We start from the raw sequence: 20517 nt of genomic DNA, 5'->3' as shown, positions 1-20517 counted from the left end.
TTGGAAGCAGCTCTGAATCTCTAATCTCTGAGTCCTCCCTGAAGGTTGTTCCACTTGTGATTATCTCAACTGTAGTTACCAAGTTTGTGATAGACACATGTATAAGGAGCATCCTATATTGGTTCATGAAACTGTGTCCCATGTATATATTCATCTAGCTGTGCCCAGTAAAATATTGGTCAAGAAAAGAGGTATCTAAACATAGAGGGGTGAGAAGAAACAGCAGAAGGGTAAACAGGCAGTCAAATCATAAAACACAGGTTCAAATGATTTATCTAACATTTATCTAACATTTTTAAAGAAAAAAATCTATGACAGAAAAGTTAACAGTCATAAATCTCATAGTTCACTAGTTAGCAAAAAGTCTCACCAACCTGCAAGCTTGATAATTCTGAATTAAAAATGAAAGCAGAGAAATTTCAGTCTGGCCATGAATGAAATCACAAGGGGTAAAGAGGATCCAGTCCTGACATGAGTTCTGTTGTGACTTAACACTAGTAAGCTCTGGATTTGTAGAAAAATCCAGAGGGGAACAAAATGGAAAGAAGGACTACATGAAGCAAAATTGGGAACAGAGAACAGAAAGGGGGAATAAAGATAAAGAATATTTCCACACCCCACCTCCCCCCCACCAGATTGATCTCTTTGCCTTCATGTACCTTTCTATGTGCTCATGTCACCCTTTTCAGATTTTATCTTCCATTCTTCATTCCTCTGCCTTTAGCTAAATGTTGTGAAGATCTTTGCCTTTTTGAACTGTCATTAAAACAAGGAGTAAGAGACAGTGCTGCAGTTAAACAGCAATGTGCATCACCTGCTGAGCAGTGCTGTCACTGCCAGCAAAAACGCAAAACATCACACACTCAAAATTGGGCAAAACATCTCAGAATATATAAGAGGGCCTTTCAGTTTCACCTGTAGCAGGGAGGGTGCAGTTGGGATGGTACATTGGAAGCGGTATCTATTGCTACTGTCAGGGAAAAGCTGACAAATGTGATGACTCCCAGGGCAGAAACTTCAGCTGGAGGTTTTTAGCTCCTGCAGCTGTGACTGTGTGAGGCAGAGCTGTTTGGTTTGTGTCTAGCAGATGGACTCGTTACCTGTGCCAAACAATCCCCCCACAAAGGAGCTTGTGTAAAGTATTTTGCATTACTTGGATGTCTCCTGGATCATGTGTTCAAAGCTCCTACATGCAGTAACATTGGACGCTAGTAAATCCATGGTACACTTTGACTGTAAACTTGATCGGATATCTCAAATTAAACATAAATTTAGTATTAAAATAAGAGGTTCTGCTGGATCAATTTTTTCTTGCCTATTGTAAGAAAAATTAAAACGAAAGCTACAGGTGTGGGGATCCACAATGTTCTTCCTCTCCCTGGCACCTGTGAGGGGTGCTCTGCTCCCAGCCCTTGCTCTGCACCTCCACCATATCCTCTGCTCCTTTCCCACTCACCCACGAGTGGCTGCCTCCTCTCCCTGCACACTCCAGCCATTCCTTTGCCCCTGAAGGAGGTGACAGCAGGGACAATATGGGCTGGGAGGAGGAGCTCTGTAGTGAAGGGGGAGAGAGCAAAGTGAATGTGATGAATTTACAGAGCCTTACATCCAGGAGGAGAGTAACTCCTCAAGGGGCATGATGTATGGTGGAAATGGCACTGTCATTCCAAAAGTTGTAACATCCACAAAGAGATTGATAGCAACACTTCCACATTTCCATATGAAATGGTTTGGTTTTTTCGTTTTTTGTTTTGTTTTTTGTTTTTTTTTTTTTTTTTTTGGTTGGTGTTTTTTTTTTTTTTTTTTGGTTTTTGGTTTTTTTTTTTTCCAATAAACAAAAAAAAAACAACTATTATGGAGAATTTTCAGTCTACAGAAACAGATGTTGCAATATTGGAATTTCCCATGGGAGAGGTATTCCACTGTTTGTTCCATTTTAAACAGGGCTAGAAAATAAAACTGAGTTGATGCATGGTTTGTTTCTTCATAGCCATTGCAGAAGCAGGTGTTTGGAGGGTGTGCTAGACAGATGTTGCACATCGCTGCAATGACTGTAAGATCAATTACCGTAAATCTGGGGTTTTTAAATCAGTTTTTAAATCTGATCCTTGTTCGATGTCAAGAACAGTCAATTACATTGTGGTTCTGTCCTATTATATGCCAGATTAAGGTTTGCTTTGGCTAAACTGAGGTACTAGCTTCAAAATTTCTGCACAATAACATCTTTTGTTTGGGAACTAGTAAATGTGACCTGATTTAAAAAACAGCCTGCAGCACTTTTGAGTGTATGCCTCCCTGTCCTCAGCAAGCTTCACTGGGGTTAAGCAGAGGAGACGAAAATGGCATGAGCCAGGAAAACGCAGATCATGTCTTCAGGGACTTTAGGTAGGAGGGACTCCTGTAGGTTTCTATGGCTTCTCTTGGACTCCCTTTTCTACCTTAAAACCACAGAAAGTTTCTGAACTGGAGTCACATAAAGAGGGTAGAAAACAGGTTTTAACCTAGTGCAGACATACATGGTTTCACTAACTAATGGGCGTGAATCTCAGCAAGCACATTAACCCAGCCCTTTAATGAGGAGGTACACGGAGAAGCAACTGTCAGGAGCTGCATCAGAATGGAAGCTGTTTAAGAGCAATGAAATAAAGGATTTAGTCTGAAAAATACTCCAGCATAATTGGTTAATTAACCCACAGCCAACAAAATTACCTATGAAAGAGCCCAAACAGGGAAATATCCGTAGAAGAGCCCAAATAGGGAAAAAATAGGAAAGGTGAACCAAAAACTTATACTATATTTTAGTGAGAAAAAAAACTTACCTCTTGAAAAAACAAACAGCTAAAACCTCATATGCTTTCAATAAGCACAGTTTGTATAGCACAAGGCCTTCACCCCACGCCAACCTATAGTACCAAGGTGCAGTACTGTGCCCTGAAATGGGACTGCTGCAGTCCCTCAGGCTTTTGTTAATACTCTTCACAAGTGGGAATCCTGCTCCCAAAGCTAATTTCATCTTTCCCCTTGCAAAGAGTTCTTCACCTCATAGAAATTGCTAGTGTCCCCAGAGGAAAAAAAAAAAACCAACAAACAATTTAAACTACTAGCCATACATATACCCTTGTGTGCTCAGTGGGGGTCATACCCCAGGCAAATCATACGAGACAGACATATTTCTGCACTTTTTTTTTTTTCTAGCAAAGAGATTGCAGCATTTCTAGTGCCACTGAGAGTGCAGGAGGTTTGTCTGACACCACTCAGAGAAGACAGAGCTGTCCCTGCCCCTCTCTTCAGCCAGCAACCTGTGACAGCAGCCAGCCTGGGCTTTATGAGTCCCTGGGCTGCAGGGCCCAGGCTTTGAAGGTGACTGCAGGTGGCTATTCCTTCTTCTGCCTGCTCAGGGGCTGCTACATCATTGACTGAAACAGCAGCCAGAGGAGGCTGCAAGCACCCAGGGTTTGAGAACAGAAGCAGGGGTACTCCTGGTTTTGTTGCCTGCTCAGCTCACAAGAACATTGGGCTCCCTTTCAGGGCTAGAAGGGAAGAGGCAAAGAGAGATAGGACAGTTCCAAGCCAACTTCTTTTTTCTTCCCCTCTCCCACTGCCCAACCTTGGCAGCACTGTTAAATTCCTCCCCATGGCACTTCCAGGCTGTGAAACTCCACACTGCAGCAGAGAGAAGAGCAGGCATCAAGCTTGTGACACATCTTCACCTGAGAGTAACCAAGCTCAAACTCTCCCTCCACACACCCGAATGAGCCAGATTCAAGTTCATTTGGACACTGCTAGCTGTCCCAAGCCAGTAGTTCAAGGAGCATGGGGGCTGTGCATCTTTCTCATTCTGAACCAGCCTTCTGGAGCAGAGGCGTCCCCCACGCTCCCAGTGCCAGCAGAAGGACTGATTCATCAAGCCTGACTCTCTGAGGCAATCTGCCAGACGACAGAGCTGCTGGTGGGGTGTCTTGATGCTGTCAGCTGCCCATATGTCTATTGGGCAGCTACTGCCTGTGCAATCCCCACTCTGAGAAAAATTCCGAGCACGGTTTGGGATATCTGCATAAGAGTCAATTAGTTCCACAAACTAAGCTGATTAAATAAACAGATAATCTAAAAAATAAAAATTGGGTTGAGCAAATAGCACTTTTATTTGTTTTCTATTCAAAATGAAGTAAATTATGAGGCAATAAATATATTACAACACAGGCAAATTCAAAGTGATGGAAGAGGAAGGGGAGGGACGACAGATGGGCAAATACAGTATGAATTCACACCTAGTGCTGGCTGTCTCAAACTGTTCATCTCTGCAAATAAACTAATCTGTAAACTGGGAACAGCTGAACAAAAGAGGCTTAGGGCATAGCCTTACCTTGCTGTCTTCAGGGATTTTTAGGCCACCCTAAAGCATGGCTGTAGCCACGTAGTGGATGGACTCTTTCCCATCCAAGGATGCCAGACTAACATCTCTCTTCCTTGCCCAGCACATGTGCCTCCATCTCTGTTGTGGCACACAGGCCATTTTGCTTCCACTCTACAGTGCCCTCTGCCAAAGCCTGCTTCCTTTCTGGACAGAGTCACTTCATTGGACTCTTGACAAATATCCTAAGACCTAACATGATCATGCTGTGACTCTGAGAGGTGTGACAATAGGGCAGATCAGCCTGCTGGCTGGGCTGCTTTTCTCTGCTATGAAAATCAGAACATTTAATTTTAAATATATGCAATTCTCAATGACATTATATTTTCAAGGTTTCTTTAGATGAAAGTACTAGCCTGCTATCCTCGGTAGGACTGGATTACATTTTGCTAGGCCCTATTGCAGATTATTATGGATTACCGGGTACATGTCTGTGTTGTCCTCATATTAGACTGCAAAACAAGACACATTTGGGGGAAAGGGTGGCATGACAATGAAATAACCCATATCTTGTTTTCAAAGATATCCATTAACTCATATTTTCTTTCTTTACTAGACAAAATTTGAGCTATATTTCTCCTGTGCCCTTTTAAGAACAAAGAAAAGATAAATTACTTCCTTGTAGTACAAGCCTTCATTGAAAACCTACAACTACAGCACTCAAAAAATTACACGGAGCATGAACCTGATTTCTGCCTCACATTTTAAGTTCCTCAGCTTGTCTGAATTCTCTTCTTTCATCTTTCCCTAACCAAAGCATTAACACAAAGACTACTCACCATCAACATCCCAACTGAAACCCCAAAATAGGTTTAAATGAGAAGCAAGTGTTGCATTCAGCTTGCACTGTATCATCTGGAAAGTGACTTTTTCTCACTCTGAGTGCAAATATTTTGCTCAGAAAACCTGCCTTTTATAGGCAACTCCAGAAATAACCAGTCTTTTAAGGGCTAAAGCTAATGAAGACTTTATAATATAATTTATTTGGTCCAGTGTATGATTCTCTTTATTTTATTTAATTTTTCCAGTGCTGTGTCTTTTTCCAGTTATATATTTTTAAGTCATTTCTCTTGGAAAACAAGCTGTATCATTGCTATTATGTGTTAGGGTTAATCAGTTCCATCATTGTACAAAAAAGTGGATTTTCTTCTGAAAATAGCCTGAGCCTACAAGCAGAAAACCTGTTGTGAAAGAGAAAGGGTATAATAGGAAATTCAGAGCAAACAATTAGGTAGGCAAGTCTGCAGATATGCCAGTGAAATAAGGCACTATGTTCTGGCTGTGTTTGTAATTTTGATGTATTTTTTCCCTGTCATCCTCTTTGTCCTGTTTCATGTATTTGATAGATAAAATAGTCCTACATAACCAAATGAATATAATTGCTTTCACAACCCTCAAAACAATAGTCACAGTCAGAGCTGAACTGTTCAGCACTGGAAAGACAAGGAGAAATAGGAGCCTACTGCAGGAGGTGCAAGAGGTCCCTTCGAAGAGCCTCCTACCAAGAATCTAAAACCACATCAGTTTTGAAATGGGTAAAAAGGCTTTCCAATGACTTCAGATGTGAGCTGTATGGGGTGGGGTGTCAGAAAGCTGGGGAGGTAGGAGCTGTCAAGGCACCCTCTTTCACCTGCCTACAGCCTGGAACCTGCACGTGAGCAAGTGGGAGATCACTTGAGCAGAATGATCTCAAACTGGCATGACAAATTTTAGTAATATAGTGTTTTGGAGCACAATATGCTTTTAAGCATTTTTTCTTTTGTAACTCTGTTGCAAAACACCTGTGGATAAAAATAAACCATCCTCTCCTTCACGCAGGTATTTTTCAGCCATTAGTTTTACTATCAGTTCAACACCCTTGGAGGAGATTTCTGAGTAGTCTGAATTGGTGGTGATCCAGTTGAAATGAAGGGTGAAGTGAGGGGATGAAGAGTGAAGTGAGGGGAGGGAGAACATTCTTGGCTACAGATTTAGAAAGACTAGGAGTAGTTGTCACACTCTGTGGTTGCTGAGGTTCCTCCCAAAAGGGCCCAGATATCAATAGATGTAACCCAAAGCAAGGAAGATAGAGTGGATCTCTGACACCAAGGAGAATCCAATGGATGAGCAGTAGAGAGAAAAGGAGTACTGGAAACTTGCTACAGGCACTGCAGTGAAAATGCAGAGATCAAGTAAAGTCTCTTGGGTGGTTAAATGTGCATTACATATACAAATTATGGACATGGTAAAGATTTTCATTTAGAGATCAAATTGTTGACTCACGGGAAGCTAAATAAAAATCTTATTTCAATAGTTCATTTGTCATCAGATGTATAACTTTTTATTGCAAGAAAGGCAGTGGGGGGCAGATATTGACACTTAGGTTCAGAGCATCTGAGAGAGGAGATGTTGTGGCCAAGAACTAGCTCATCCTGAATTCCCCGCGAGTGAAAATGCTCAGGCTTATTGAGCTGAATTAATAATTGGTAACAGAGATAAAACAGGCTACCGCTGTCTTATACTGAACAACAGAATTACAGAATATTTGGAGTTAAAAGGGACCCACAAGGATTGTCAAAGTACAACTCCTGGCCATGCACAGTACTGCCTTAAGAATCACATCATGTGCCTGAGAGCATTGTCTAAAGTGATTCTAATTTCCTTTCCTCATTGTGCAACTCCCCTAGATGTGGAGTGAGATGAGAATCAGTAAATTTGCCTTCATATTCAACTCCTGAGGCTGAATTTGGGGGTAGAGCTGTCACATACAACTTCTCCACAAGCCTCAATAAACATTATTTGGCAGGAGCTAAACTTTGAAGGAAATAGGAATGCCTCCAAGCCGGCAGCATGTGCTGTCCTGCCCTGCTTGGCTCTGCTGGGGCACTGTAGAATGGCCAGTAGCAGAGCAAGTATTTTCTCATGATCCCTCACATCCATCTCACATGCTCATGTCTGGGGCATATCTCCCCTAGGCATAAGGGGCCATTTCGTATTTTGCCTTTCTGTGTCAGCAATCAAACAAAAAAATGGTGTGGGCAGCATCCACATGGTCAGGCTCTGCTCATGCTGAACTGGACTTGCTCTGACCAATGGATTCCTCATAATTTTCTGTGATTCTTACAAACACCAGGTGGATGATTGTTTGTCACAACAATCTAGGATGACTTTAGGGACATTACTGACCTGTACACCTACTTTTCTTGCATATATTATTTTTAATATATTTATTTCATATTTTATGTTTCTATTTTCCACTTCATTTTCTGGTAATACATGTAATTTTTTCTCATTTACACTACATTTTCTTTTTTATTCTTTAAATATTTCTCATATTGCAAGGGAGGGTGGGATGGTGGGGAAAAAAACAAGCAGAAACAAAAAATCAAGCAAAAAACAACCCCAAAAAACAACAGTCCCTGTACTTCCCCCAGCAAAAGAAATAAAACAAAAAACAAGACTAGATGAAAATGTTTTCAGCAGACACAAATAAAACCTCACAGTTCAAGAATACAGACATCTGTAAAGCAGGTTCTTCATTATGACTGATGCCTTGCAGCAAGTTTGCACTTGCTGAGGGTACTCCAGAAGCCAATACACGCTCCTGCTGCAAACCACTCTCAAATGATCTGAAGTAGCAAATGTCCATGCCAGACTTCCCTCTGCACTGATTATATAAATTTTGCTTCCCTTTGGACTGTGACTTCATATTTTTTATTTTAATAAATTGGCGCTCTCTACCTGTCAAATATAAAAGATTAATACATGCTGATTAACATCTTCATGTGCTGTCCTCCCTCCTAGCTGTTGTTTTATTTAATGTTTAAATCAAGGGTTGTATCCTACATAACTGGAATAGCTCAGCTCATACGCCGAGGTTAAGTCGGGAATTTTGCTCCAGGTGTGAGTCATGGAGGCAGGTCAGTGCCTAGCGAGGTTGGAGATGGGTGGAACTGAAAATTGGGTAGAATGTGGCAGACGTTTATCTGCAAATCTTTATTTGTCTGAACCCAGTGACCAAATCACAAGTAAGGACAGATGTTCGGGTCTTTCAGAATAAATGAATCCTCTGTCTTTTCCAAAGCTAACCAGTACTCTGCATTTCTAACTTTTCTCAGAGAGAAAATGACATAAACACACTTTGCTGCAGCATCAGGCTGTGGAGACAATTGGCCCTATCAGCAGCAGGAGAGGGCTTCCTCTGTTTTCAGTCTTGAGCTGGAAGATCTCCACACAGTAGGCTTTCCTTGCAAGAAGCATTAGACAATGGCTTCCTGTCTGATGCTCAGTGTGGCACTGCTGTTTGAGAGAGCCTCCTTATGTGAATTAGATATTCCTGAAGTTTGCAGCGCCTCAGTCACGAGGCACTTTCTTATTGACATGCACTTGACTAGAAGAGTGCATGGGTATATTTATACCACCATGCTGTGGGAAATTCAAGCTCAGTTAATTACTTCCTCTCTACTTTAAAGTATCCATGAGCTATTTTTTGCTCATGAAAAGGAACTGAACAATCACCTGCAGATTGCTAAACTGCAGCCAATATTTAACTGAGAGGTGACAGGATAGTGGGGATCTCTGTTCAGCCACCCTGTAAAGCACTTGCAGTAAAAGGAGCTGTGTAAATATAAATCATTGTTATATTGTTTAAGTAATCAAATCCATGGCACCATTGTTTAAATAAACTGGAGATGTGGAGCCATTTATTCATATTTTAATGTTTAGACTGCCTGCTACATAAAATATATATTTAAAAAATAAGCTTTCAGAAACATATATAATACTTTCATTCCCAGGGCTGAATTTATAAGTTAGGGAGACTATAGAGCTACAGTAATTCTTAATTTGTACAGCTGTTTTCATCACTTTTACTATGAAATACCACAAAATAAAACAGACCTAAATGTCTCATAAATCTAATGGCAGTGTCGCACTTCAGATGCACATTTTTAAATGGCTGCATCTTTGCTTTAATTCAAAACACAGCCAGAAGGCTCAGTATGACCTGGGAAGCTCTACAAAACACTTGCAGATTTATTCGCTTTTGAAAAAGTAGTGAATGTGTATATTACACCAGTGCCTGCTGGCCAAAACTGAGACTTGGTCTCCCATCATGTAGGGTGCTCTATGCATGAAAAAAACACAATCTCTCCCCAGATGCTTTACTTGAATTCAAGTGCTGCAGTTATGTAATCCTCCATCTTAATCATTCACGACTATCCCTGTTGCTGCAGACCACACAATGACTTCAAAGCAAGTCTCCCTATTTATTTATGTGGGCTCCTGGTTCCATAATATTTTCTAATGAATTTTCTTAAACCCATGAAGCAAGGTGGTGCTGTCACCCAGGTTACAGATGGGAAACTGAGGCTCAAAGATATTATTTTCTAAACATTTACATTTCATTTCAATTCCTTATTCAAAATGAATTAAGCTTACCAGTGCATATGTCACACTGATCTTGAGACTGATGCTTTTACACATCTAAAACACTTTGGAGTCCTGACTGAGAGGAGTAGCTTATATCTTTATGATAGAGGAGAGTCCAAGGACAGACATTTCTTCGTCTTCTTCCATCCCTTTCTTTATTGAACATTGGTTACTCTTTCTGCATGTTTTTCCTTCAAATAAGGAGTGTTTTTCAGTCCTGCAATTTGTAACAAGCTTCTGGTCTTGGCTAAAAATTATTTACTAGCACTGGTGTTGGTATTATGGAGAAGATGAAAGAATTTAAAGATTGCTGCATTAAAACCTGCAGAATGCAGATCCAGGACCTACTCATTAAATCACAATCAGAAACACGCACCCTGAGTGCATTGAAAGAGATAAAAACCTGCTATGAGCTTGAGCAAAGGCCCTGAGATAGCAAATACAAGGGAAGGTGAGATGGGAAAGCACACAGTGCTCCTCCAGCTAATCTTCATTATAATGGCACTGGTATATCCAAAGCCAAACTTCACGTTCTGGTACCATTTTAGCTCAGGGCAAACAGGAGCCCAGCAGACAACATTTGCCAGAATGTCCCAAAACTTGAATTTTTATCGAGCCATTGCACCCTATTGTAGTCCCCTTTGGCACCATCCTGCCAGTGGAAAATCACAGCTGGCATGGAAGGGGAAATGGGACTGGTGTCCTGTGTAATGATCAGGAGAGATGTTGATGTCAATGGCAAGGGGAGAACTTCTGCTTTCACTCTTTCACAATGAGCATGACGTTCATGAAAAATTCTTAGCAGAGAGAGCAGCAGATTTCTGTGTTTTCTGCACACATTTCTTGCTAGTGAAGTAGGATTTCTAAAAGCTGAGCACAGCTGATGTGTCTCAGTCCTGGAATACCGACTGTCTTAACGTATATTAAGTGCCCATCATTTTAGCAGCTAAGCAGTATCACGTCCCATTTAGCACATACGCAGCATTTTATGGAGCAGAGCACTGTAGAAATCCTTTTCCCTTAGGTTTTTCCACACACTCATTGCAGTGATATGCATCTGACCAATTAAAGCAAAACAGCTTTAGTTAATTAACTCTAAGGGACTGAGTGGTTCCCTGACTGGAAGTTGTAAGAACTGGTTTTGATATTATGAGTACCATTGATTAACTCTCGGATGCTGGACAATCACTTCATCTTTCTAGGCTTCATTTTTCCCTGGTGCAAAATGTAGAGAAAAAAAAAAAATGTTTTCTTTGGTGAAGTGCTTTTGAGAGCTGTGAATGAAAAGAGCTATGCATCATCAGTGAATCCTCAAAAAAGACCTGATGGGAGATTTTTTTCAAATAACACTGTCCTCACTGAGCTTCTGAAAAACTGAGCCACAACCAAATAAAGCAGCAAAGGGCCAAAACCTCACTGAGAGATGGAAGTGGGGACATGATAAAAACTTTTGGCATTGCCTAAAATCTTGACAGCAACTTTTTCTTCCAGATCAGGCTGGCAAGATAACTGGCATCTTTCTTCATTTCTGCCCATGGCACACAATTCTCACCACCCATCCAGCTCTTAGGCTGCATATCAGTGCTTTTGCATGGTTTGTTTTTTTCACCCTGGCCATCCTCCTCCCTAGAAAATTAACACATCCAACCACTTCCAACATCTGACAACCCCTGCAAACTTTTCTTTCTGTTGCAGGGATATTCCTGTTCACTTTGCCAAATTAATTTTACAATAAACATATGACTTATATATCTTTCAGAGTGTTTTTCAGCCTTACACATCTTTCAGAGTATTTTTCAGCCTTATACTGTGCTTAAGATCTTAATTACTGCTGAGCTTTTGCCAAAAGCATTTCCTTGGGAACAAAAAATTGCACTAGCACGTTTTCTTCCATTCTATTCCTAATACTTTATCATTACTTAACTTTATCTTATCCTTTCATTCTGCTTAATTCCACATAGTTGCAATTACCAAATCTAACACACTGGTTCCACTGTACTTTAGCCAGAGCAAAAGAAATAATTTTCGCTTTCTAATTGATTTATTTCAAGATATTTTTATAATTGAGGAATGGAGGTGGACAGAACTGAATTTGTTCAGATTAATTCAGTATTTGAAGAAATATGCTTTAAAAATGTTTTCTGGACTTGTTGGTCAATATTTCTGCTTTTGGCAATGAGTGAGTGAATTTGGAGTAGCTAAATTGTCACTTTATCCTTTCTGTTCTACAACTGACTCAGATAAAGGTATTGTTGACACAAAATTTTGTCCATGTCACCTAAATGTTTTGTTTTGGAGAAGCTTTAAAATTAGATTTCATTGCAGGAGAAGGGTGACAGAAAAATGACACATGAATGTTTACTACCTCTCCTTTTGCCTTCCTCATGCTAAAGAAAACCACCCTGTGGTAAAGAAGAAAATAACAAGGTTTGTTGTGGGATCTGGAGGCCAAGTACCATGACTTGATGAGTGCCTTGGCTCTACCTGCAGGCAGCAGGACAACAGAATAGCCATCAGGCAATAACACCAAACCTACCAGGAAAATCAATGCCTTTGACTATATCTTGGCCACAGTTTATTCTCAAATTAGATTCAAACCCCAAATCTCATTATATCTCTACCAGATCCAATTTTTCTCCACTGCTTCAGGATGCTTATAAAGCTGTAAGGGTTGACATGTTTTGTTCTACTTTTCCATGAGATTCTGACTTCTGCTGGTAGATCATATTCAACCAAAGTTACAGTTCAGTTCAATGAAACTTTCCAATAAAAAGGAAGGACAAGATGGTTTCTAGGGATTCATTACTAGCATGAATATGTCAATCATTCTTCCAATACAAAAGGAAAAGACAGTAGTACTGTTTTCCTGTACTGTTCCTACACATTTTTAGTCTCAAAAATTTATTGCTGCTTCATTGCAAGAGAGATTCCTGCTTTACATCATTGAAAGTCAGAGGAGTTGTAGAGCTAGGCAATCATAAGGAACATTCAGGGCTTGCTTTTGAAATTGTATCTACCTCTTCTTGCATTTAATATGGTATGAAAAACTAAGTGCTTCAAAGTTTTCAGCCATTATGGTTATGTAGAACAGATGTTAGTGAAATAAGAAACAAGCTTTTTCATATAGGTGAAAAATGTCTTGTTAGCAACTCCAAATCTTGAATCACAGAATAATTAGAGCCTGTGTTATGGATAGACAGCACAAACTTCCTCCCACATTGCTTCCTCTCTAAGTAGTGTGTTTCAATCCCACCTACAGGAGGTGAAAAGGGAAATTTCTGACTTCTAATCTTCAAGTTTTCCTTTCTTTGTTAAACCTACTAAGGAGGCTACAAACTGCAGTACTGTTTTTTCCCAAATTGAAAATTTTACTGAAAACAGCAGCTGGAAAATGAGTACTACAGAGATTTGCAATGTGTGACTTAAACAGAAAAGCAATGAACAGACCAACAGGCAAACTGACAGAGAGAATGCAAATTTATCAGATACCACTAATGCTACTGGTCACAGTGCCATCTCAGTTCCACGTCAAATCGGTAAAAAGCCAAAGAGCAAAAGACTTCTTATGATGATTTCCACCCCCTGCCATCATCAGAGGACCAAAAAAAAATGCATTTACCTGTAGATCAGGACTTCATCATCCGAGCAGTTATACTGCAGCTGATACATTTTTACCCGAGGGGCCGACTTGCTGACTGTCCACTTGACCAAAGCTGAGGTAGTGGTCACATCTGACACCAGGACAGCCCTTTCTGGTGGACCTTTTGTTTCGCCGCGATTGGACTTGGTGGAGCTGGTGATATCCGAGAGCCTGGATTTCGGTGGAGCTGCTTTTCCTGTGCCGTTGCTGAGATGGGGGAGTTGAACAATTGAGAGTTCAATTGTTGCAGTGGACTCTCCTGCAGCATTGGCTGCTATGCATGTGAAAGTTCCGTAGTCCTTGGAGGTGGTGATGTGTATATCTAAGGTGCCATTGTCATAGACAGCTGTCCTCGAGGAGTTTCCAATGAGACGGTCATCAGGGGCCACCCAGTGAATGATGGGAGTGGGATCCCCAATGGCTTTGCACTTCAGCGTGGCAGTTTGCCCTTCCAAGACCAGCAGCTTGTGAGTATGTTGTGTAATAAGAGGAGGCTCACAGACAAATTCCTCTTCCCGTACATACCAGAAGTACCTTCCCTTTAGACTTGGAGGAGAAGCACAGGTTTCCATATCGTCGTCTCTGTCAAGCCGCCTTAGCCACAGTAGCTCACAGTTGCAATGCAGTGGATTTCCCCCAAAGCTGAGGGACAGAGGTGGCGAAAATGGGGTAACAACCAAAGGAATTACTTGTGATCTGGCAAATATAGGGTCAGGGGGGAGCTTCTGAAGTCTGTTGGATGTTAGATCCAATCTGGCCAATTTCTGAAGATCTGCAAATGTCCCCTCTGTTATATAATCTATTAGGTTGTGGTCTAAACTGAGCTGGTGCAAGTTTATCATCTTTCTTATAGATTCCCAGGGAATGCTTCGGAGGTTGTTGTAAGAAAGGTCCAAGTCTTCCAATGTCAGTAAAAAATCCTCAAAGGCTTCATCAGAAATGCTGCTTAGCTGGTTGTTGTTTAAAATCAAATGCTGAAGGTTAATTAAACCTCTTAAAGTATCCTCCTCAATCTCAGGCAACCTGTTGCTGTCCAGATGTAAAGACCGAAGACTCTCCAAGTCAGTGAAAGAGTAGGGCTGTATGTAACTAATGGTGTTTCTGGACAAAGTAAGGTCAACAAGTCCAGACATATTGGCAAAATCTTGTCGGCTGATATTGATTATGAAGTTGCCCCCAAGACGGAGTTCAACAGTCCTTCGATCTATGTCCAATGGTACAAAAAGGAGACCCTTGGAGGGACACAAAGTCCCTAGTGACTCAGACAGGTTCTGACAGACACAATATTTGGGACAAGCATTGACTGTGACAGCCATTCCAAACACCAGGATGCCGCAGAGCAATTTTTCCATTGTAAATCACGCAACAGTACCTGGAAGAAAGGAAAAGAGTGAAAAGGGACATCATCAATTATGATATACTAATTATGAGTATTATGATACTTTTCTTGTGTTTTGCCTTAGGTTTAGTCACATCTAAAGGCATCATCTATCTCTTTCTTTCTTTCTTTCTTTTCTTTCTCTCTCTCTCTCTCTCTTTCTCACTTTCTTTCTTCTACCATAGATTGCAAGGCTTATTAAAAATCCTGAAAGATTTCATTTGAAATAGTGTCTGCTTCTTTGGGAGTAGAAGCTAGAATCAGTATCTATAATAATTACTTTCTGCTGCATAATAATGTGCAATTAGTTTAGAGTTGAAGCAGCTGACTTTATGGATAAAAATAACTGCATTTTTACCCTTCAGTAATGTGGTTAATAATGACCATGTAATTATCTGGCCAGTTCTGGGGCAAGTCACTTGCCCACTCATAACAAAATTAATGACAGACAGCATTAGAAGCAGAAATCACTTGTGTAATTGCCACCTGGTTTCACCCTGTGCTCAGCCAAACCGTGGAAAGGGTGATAGCATCTAGGTCCAAGGAGAGGGGATCCAGGGGAAGACAGTGCTACCTCAGGCTCCTGGAAAGCTTTCTGACAACTACATGCCCTCACACTGCAACCCCTACTGTTGTAGTGACAGTGAAGTTGTTGCCAGTCTTCATGGCCCTCCCTTGCACCCTGTCAATTCTTCCTTGCACCATTATCTCCTTTTTTTTCAATCTCTCATGCACTTTTCCAGCTTGAACTGCAAGAATGTGTCTTTGAAGGGTAAACAAAACTCATGATTGGGCTGGCTTGGAGAGACAATTGTGGCTGGGAGAAGCTGAAACCCTGCTTCAGGTTTGGGAATATTTACTTACACAGGTTTGCTGACATTCTTCCCACATGAGCAGGATATAGGGAAATTTGCTTTCTTTCTGTTTATCCCTTTCCCAGACCGTGCTATCCAACAGGACTGAAGAATGGGTAGATCATTTATTTCTAGCCTTCATTCTCCTTCTGAGGAAAGGGGCAGGTAGACGAAAAGCTATATTTTTGTAAGGGCTCTCCCAGGTGTTTTCTGCTAGCATGGTGTGCACCAGTCTCCAAGCCCCTCCCCTGTGGCACTAGCTACAGGCACAATTCAGCCTCTCATTTTGCCTCTCTTCAACATTCAATCATATAAACTTGCAGCACTGTTTGGTCTGTGCCATATCTCTTCTCAACATGCAGGTGCTCATACTCTTAGCAGTTTCTTGGCATGTGTTTTGAGTTATTAAATCCCCAGTAAGACACACCAAACACAAAACAAAAACTACCACTTCAACAATTTTTTAAGAACTCTTTAAGCAGGTCTTGCTCTAACTTCTTGTGAAAGGAATGGCATAGGTCATAGGTCTCTAAGGGCCTATGTTTGGGGCTCTGCCCGAAACTCCTCAATTCATGCCCTGGGTAAGGTGGCTTGGTGTCTCTTTGCTGGGATATGCAAGATGAGTCAGAAAGAAGGAGCTGTAGAAATGCAAGATGCTATGAATGCTGAGCTATGTAGAGTGTGTGCTTTATGGCAAGGTTTTCTGCATGGTGTGATGGTGGTAATTATATACTATTATTACTATTTCATAGCAGAGGAAATGACTGAAGCATCTGTGTTTGCTGAGCTTTACAAACAAGATGAAAGCGAGACACTTTTAGAAAGGATGGCTTGAGAAGAGTAATCTTACCTTCAATAGTAAATAAAGGGCTACTGAATAAAATGTTTGGAGATAAGCAAGTGTGTTATTGATGCAAATCTGTGGCATACATACTAAAGAGCTATAAATATCTCTTACAATATTATCAATTGGTGGTTTAGTAACAGGCAATTGGCTTTTTCAATCTTAATTATAAATGTATTATGCAGCTTTAATTTAGTGTATTACCCCACCAGCTGAAATTATAAACAAAAAGCAGTTTAAAAGGGGGAGAAATAGATATAGTTAATTAGTAATAAGCCCTTTCATAGCTTCTCCCTCATCTACATTCCCACCCTCTGAATATCTATTCAAAAATGTGAATGCACACTTACGACAGCCGTGTCTCCTTTAAGTGTCTCAATTCTCTAACCACATTTTTTCCGGATGCTGGTAAATATCACAGTGCTTTGGGGAGATGGTTGACTCTAAGCATCAGAGTAAAGAGCATTCACAGGAAAAAAAGTAAAAATGGGGGGAGGAACAGAAGTTAATTACATAAAATAGGGATTGAAGCACCAAGAGGAGGATGTGAAGCAGGAGGCCTAAATGGCAAAGCAAACCCTGATGGGGAAACCATCTGTGGATGGCTCGAAAGCACATCATCTGCCTGTGTGTGCTTGCACGTGTGCATGAAAGTCACAGAGAGTCCATGTGCTTTTGCCAGCAAGAGGGCAAATTGGCAACAGTCACTGTCATTCCAGCTATTGCATGCACTTGAAAGTACTAATGTAAATATTGTTTGTTTACAGAGGAAATTTCTGGCCTTTGTTATCATTTACTGGCATTGTTATTTCAATTTTCCAAGCCCTGAGTTTCTCTACAATGTAATCCTGAAGTGAACAGTTCACAATTCAGTGAAGGGGCTGTAAATCAAAAGGACTTCCTATAGGGCACTGGAGACAACAATGAGAGAGAAGTGGACAGGACTCCTTAAGGAGAAAGTCTGGGACTTCCATTGGGCAAACGATTTTCCTTTCTCTCTCCAGACAGACAAAGCACTTGGGCCAAAGATGAGGTAAGAAATCATAGACTAATAGAATGATAGCATGGTTTGGGTTGGAAGGGACCTTGAAGATCATCTAGTTCCAACCTACCTGCCAAGGGACACCTTTCACTAGGCCAGGCTGCTGAAAGCCCCATCCAGCCTGGACTTGAGCACTTCCAGGGATGATTCCAGGTAACACTGCAATTCTGAGCCACTACAATTATAATAATATCCTTTAAAATCTAGACCATCCCACAAAGCTATGATAATTGCTAGTTTCCAAGGAGATGGATGTATAATAAAAATAGTTTTGATTTTACTTCTGGTAATTTTCTTGTAAGACAGAAAATAAAGTGTCAAGTTTAGGGTCTGTTTTTGCTGACCAGTATGCTCACCTTGTTCACAAAGTCTCTTGTTATCTGCAACACCAAGAATTTTACAAGCTGCTAATGGCAGTCTTGTGATAAACTCACCATTCTGATTTACATTTTAAAGATATCTATCAGCCTGATAAAGCATATTTTTCACAGCAAGTCAGTAAATCTGGAAGAGTTCCTGTCTCAGCCCAAGATGAAAAATAGCCCCTTTAGTCCTCTTAGAACATGGATTGGTATGAATTAATATGTGCAAGAGCCATAAACCTTGGTGTTTTGTATTCAAATTTCCTCATAAAGATACAAATTCTGGGATTTGGCATCTCATTTCAGCAATGCCTCCAAGGCATTTTTTAATTCTATATTCATTGAACTTTGCATTTAAATTCCAATAACCTTTGCCTACCACAGTGCCAAGCGCAAGGTAACTGTCAGACAAACAACATGCAGCATAAAGGCTGGGAAAAGGGAGAGAAAGAAAAAATAAAAAAAGGAGAGATGGATGGGTAGTGGCTCTGATTCTACAGTTTCCAAGCACCTTGGAACCCAGGCTCCAGGGACTGTATATGTGAGCTAAGATACCTCCTTTCCGTTTGGTAGGTGCTGTGGAGGAACAGGGTTTTCTTTCCTGAGAGCTGCCCTTTTCCTTGTTCTTTATCTTCTCTTATCTCTGTTTTAAGTGAATTTATGTGACTAGGAAACCTACCCTCAATGCAGAGCTTGAAGGATTGCAGTGACGGGTGAAGTTTCACACCTATTTTCATAAGCAGTTTAATCAACAAGGCATAAAAGAGGATGGGACTAGGTCAGGACAAAACTTATTCCTTATTCCCTTGCATCACCAAAAATCTGTGTGGAAAGGTAGGTTTTATGTTTCCCCTGATCCATACAAGCAGTTTATGCTTCACTCACCAAGCAATTGCAATGGTCATAAGGAAAGCAAATATCTGCATCTGGATGTGTCCTCAGTAGCCCATCCAAGGAAACACAGGCTTGGTGTTACGCCACTGCTGGCTTTGTGAGCAACTGTGGAACTCTTTAGGTGTTTAAAGTCCATTTGCGCCTAGCAGCTTAGAGGCTCAAATTCAGGACAACCAACACTGCTTTTGTTGGGCTTTTTTATTTTTTGCTTGCCTAGGCTCCTGCATTCTTTGCTCATTCACCTGATCTTCATCAGGTGCACACAGACAATGCAATGGAGATTTTGGCTAGGCCTTTTAAGGAGCTAGTTCCATTGAAAAAAATTAATAGCTCTAGCACATGAACTTCCTGCTTGTCCAGCCACCTTACGTTTTACACATAAAGAGGGAACATTTACAAGAACACATTTCTCCAGGTATTTGTGGTTGTCTATACTAAACTCTACCCATACTAATGTGTCTGATACTTTTTTCACAGTAACAGAAAAGAGGGAACTCTGAGTAAAGTGTAAAAATTTTCTTGCCCTTTGTACAACTTTTTTTTTCTTGAATATTGCAGCCATAGCAAGATGGCCCTAAAAATATTTTTCACCCCCTTACTACGAGAGGTTTATTTATGTGATTTGACTCATTTGAATGCTGTTCTATTGTTTTCACATTTGCAATCAGCTGGAAGTCCCTCCTTCCTGCTCTGTGCTCCCTAGCATGGAAGCAGTTTTAGCTTGCTAGTATTTAGGAAGAGCTAGGCTAAAAGGGTGTATATGTCCCAGCAGAATTGCCTCACAGGATGGTCCTAAATGTAAGAATATTTTTTGTTAAGGTTGCAGTGCTTAAAAAACTGGTTATAACTGGATCCAGAACAGAGGTAAGGATAATGCATAAAAGCTGATTTCCAAAAGGGCTCACTCTCTGAAGGCTGATTTAATCCATTCAACTGATCCCAAGGAAATAATCAAATATTTTCTTAGACAGGGCTTTCTCATGCAGGAAGATACTGCTCTCATTCAGTCTTTCATGGGCAAAACCTGTGTCTCTATGTGTGCATTCTTGGAAAGCTTTTCTTCATTTTTCATAATGCTTTCATTATATTTTTCTGACACCAGTCATGCTATTTTTTTTTAATATTACCCAATTTTTTAATATTACCCAATTTCTTACCACTACCAAGATGGAAATAATGCATCTATCAAAAGCCCAGATTATCAATGGAGCTTTCATCTCTCCTAGTTTACTAAAGTATCTAATGTCTTTCATTAATACCAATACTTTCCATACATTTTAAAAGAACAAATCCATACGCTAATGGTCCAGCACACTTAATCTCTGCAATTAGTAACCTCTTCACATTTCAGGTTACTTAGGCAAAAAAAAACCCCTTGGATGCTTTTATGAAGTTTTAACATATAACACTTAAAAGACAATAGTAACCCCAAATCTTATCAGACAAATTTCAGAATCAGTCAAAAATTTTGTTTCTGTTTGATATAATTAACCTACTAGCAAATTTTTCTTCGGTGACCTTTTGGAAAACATGGTACAAGCTCCTTCCTAGATTCACTTTCTTGCAGTGTGTATGGAAAGGGTATTTTGAGCACTAATGTGTATGTGCTCACTGTTCTGGTTTCAGCTGGGATTGAGTTACTTTCTTCTCAGAAGAAATTCTGAGAAATGTGCATGTATATAT

General features: G+C 40.5%; 1 protein-coding gene across 1 annotated transcript in view; it reads right to left on the bottom strand.

The window, feature by feature from the left end:
- Positions 1-14812, bottom strand: part of LRFN2 (leucine rich repeat and fibronectin type III domain containing 2) — a 34385-nt gene extending 19573 nt beyond the window's left edge. The window contains exon 1 of the mRNA XM_041477200.1: positions 13440-14812. Coding sequence (XP_041333134.1) covers positions 13440-14812 — 1373 coding nt within the window. The remainder of the gene's footprint in view (positions 1-13439) is intronic.
- Between the last annotated feature and the right edge of the window lie 5705 nt (positions 14813-20517).

The sequence above is a fragment of the Pyrgilauda ruficollis genome, unplaced genomic scaffold (assembly GCF_017590135.1).
Source record: "Pyrgilauda ruficollis isolate IOZ18807 unplaced genomic scaffold, ASM1759013v1 scaffold4, whole genome shotgun sequence".
NCBI lineage: Eukaryota > Metazoa > Chordata > Aves > Passeriformes > Passeridae > Pyrgilauda > Pyrgilauda ruficollis.
The sequence above is the reverse complement of the archived record's forward strand: the minus strand, read 5'-3'. Positions and strand labels throughout refer to the sequence as shown.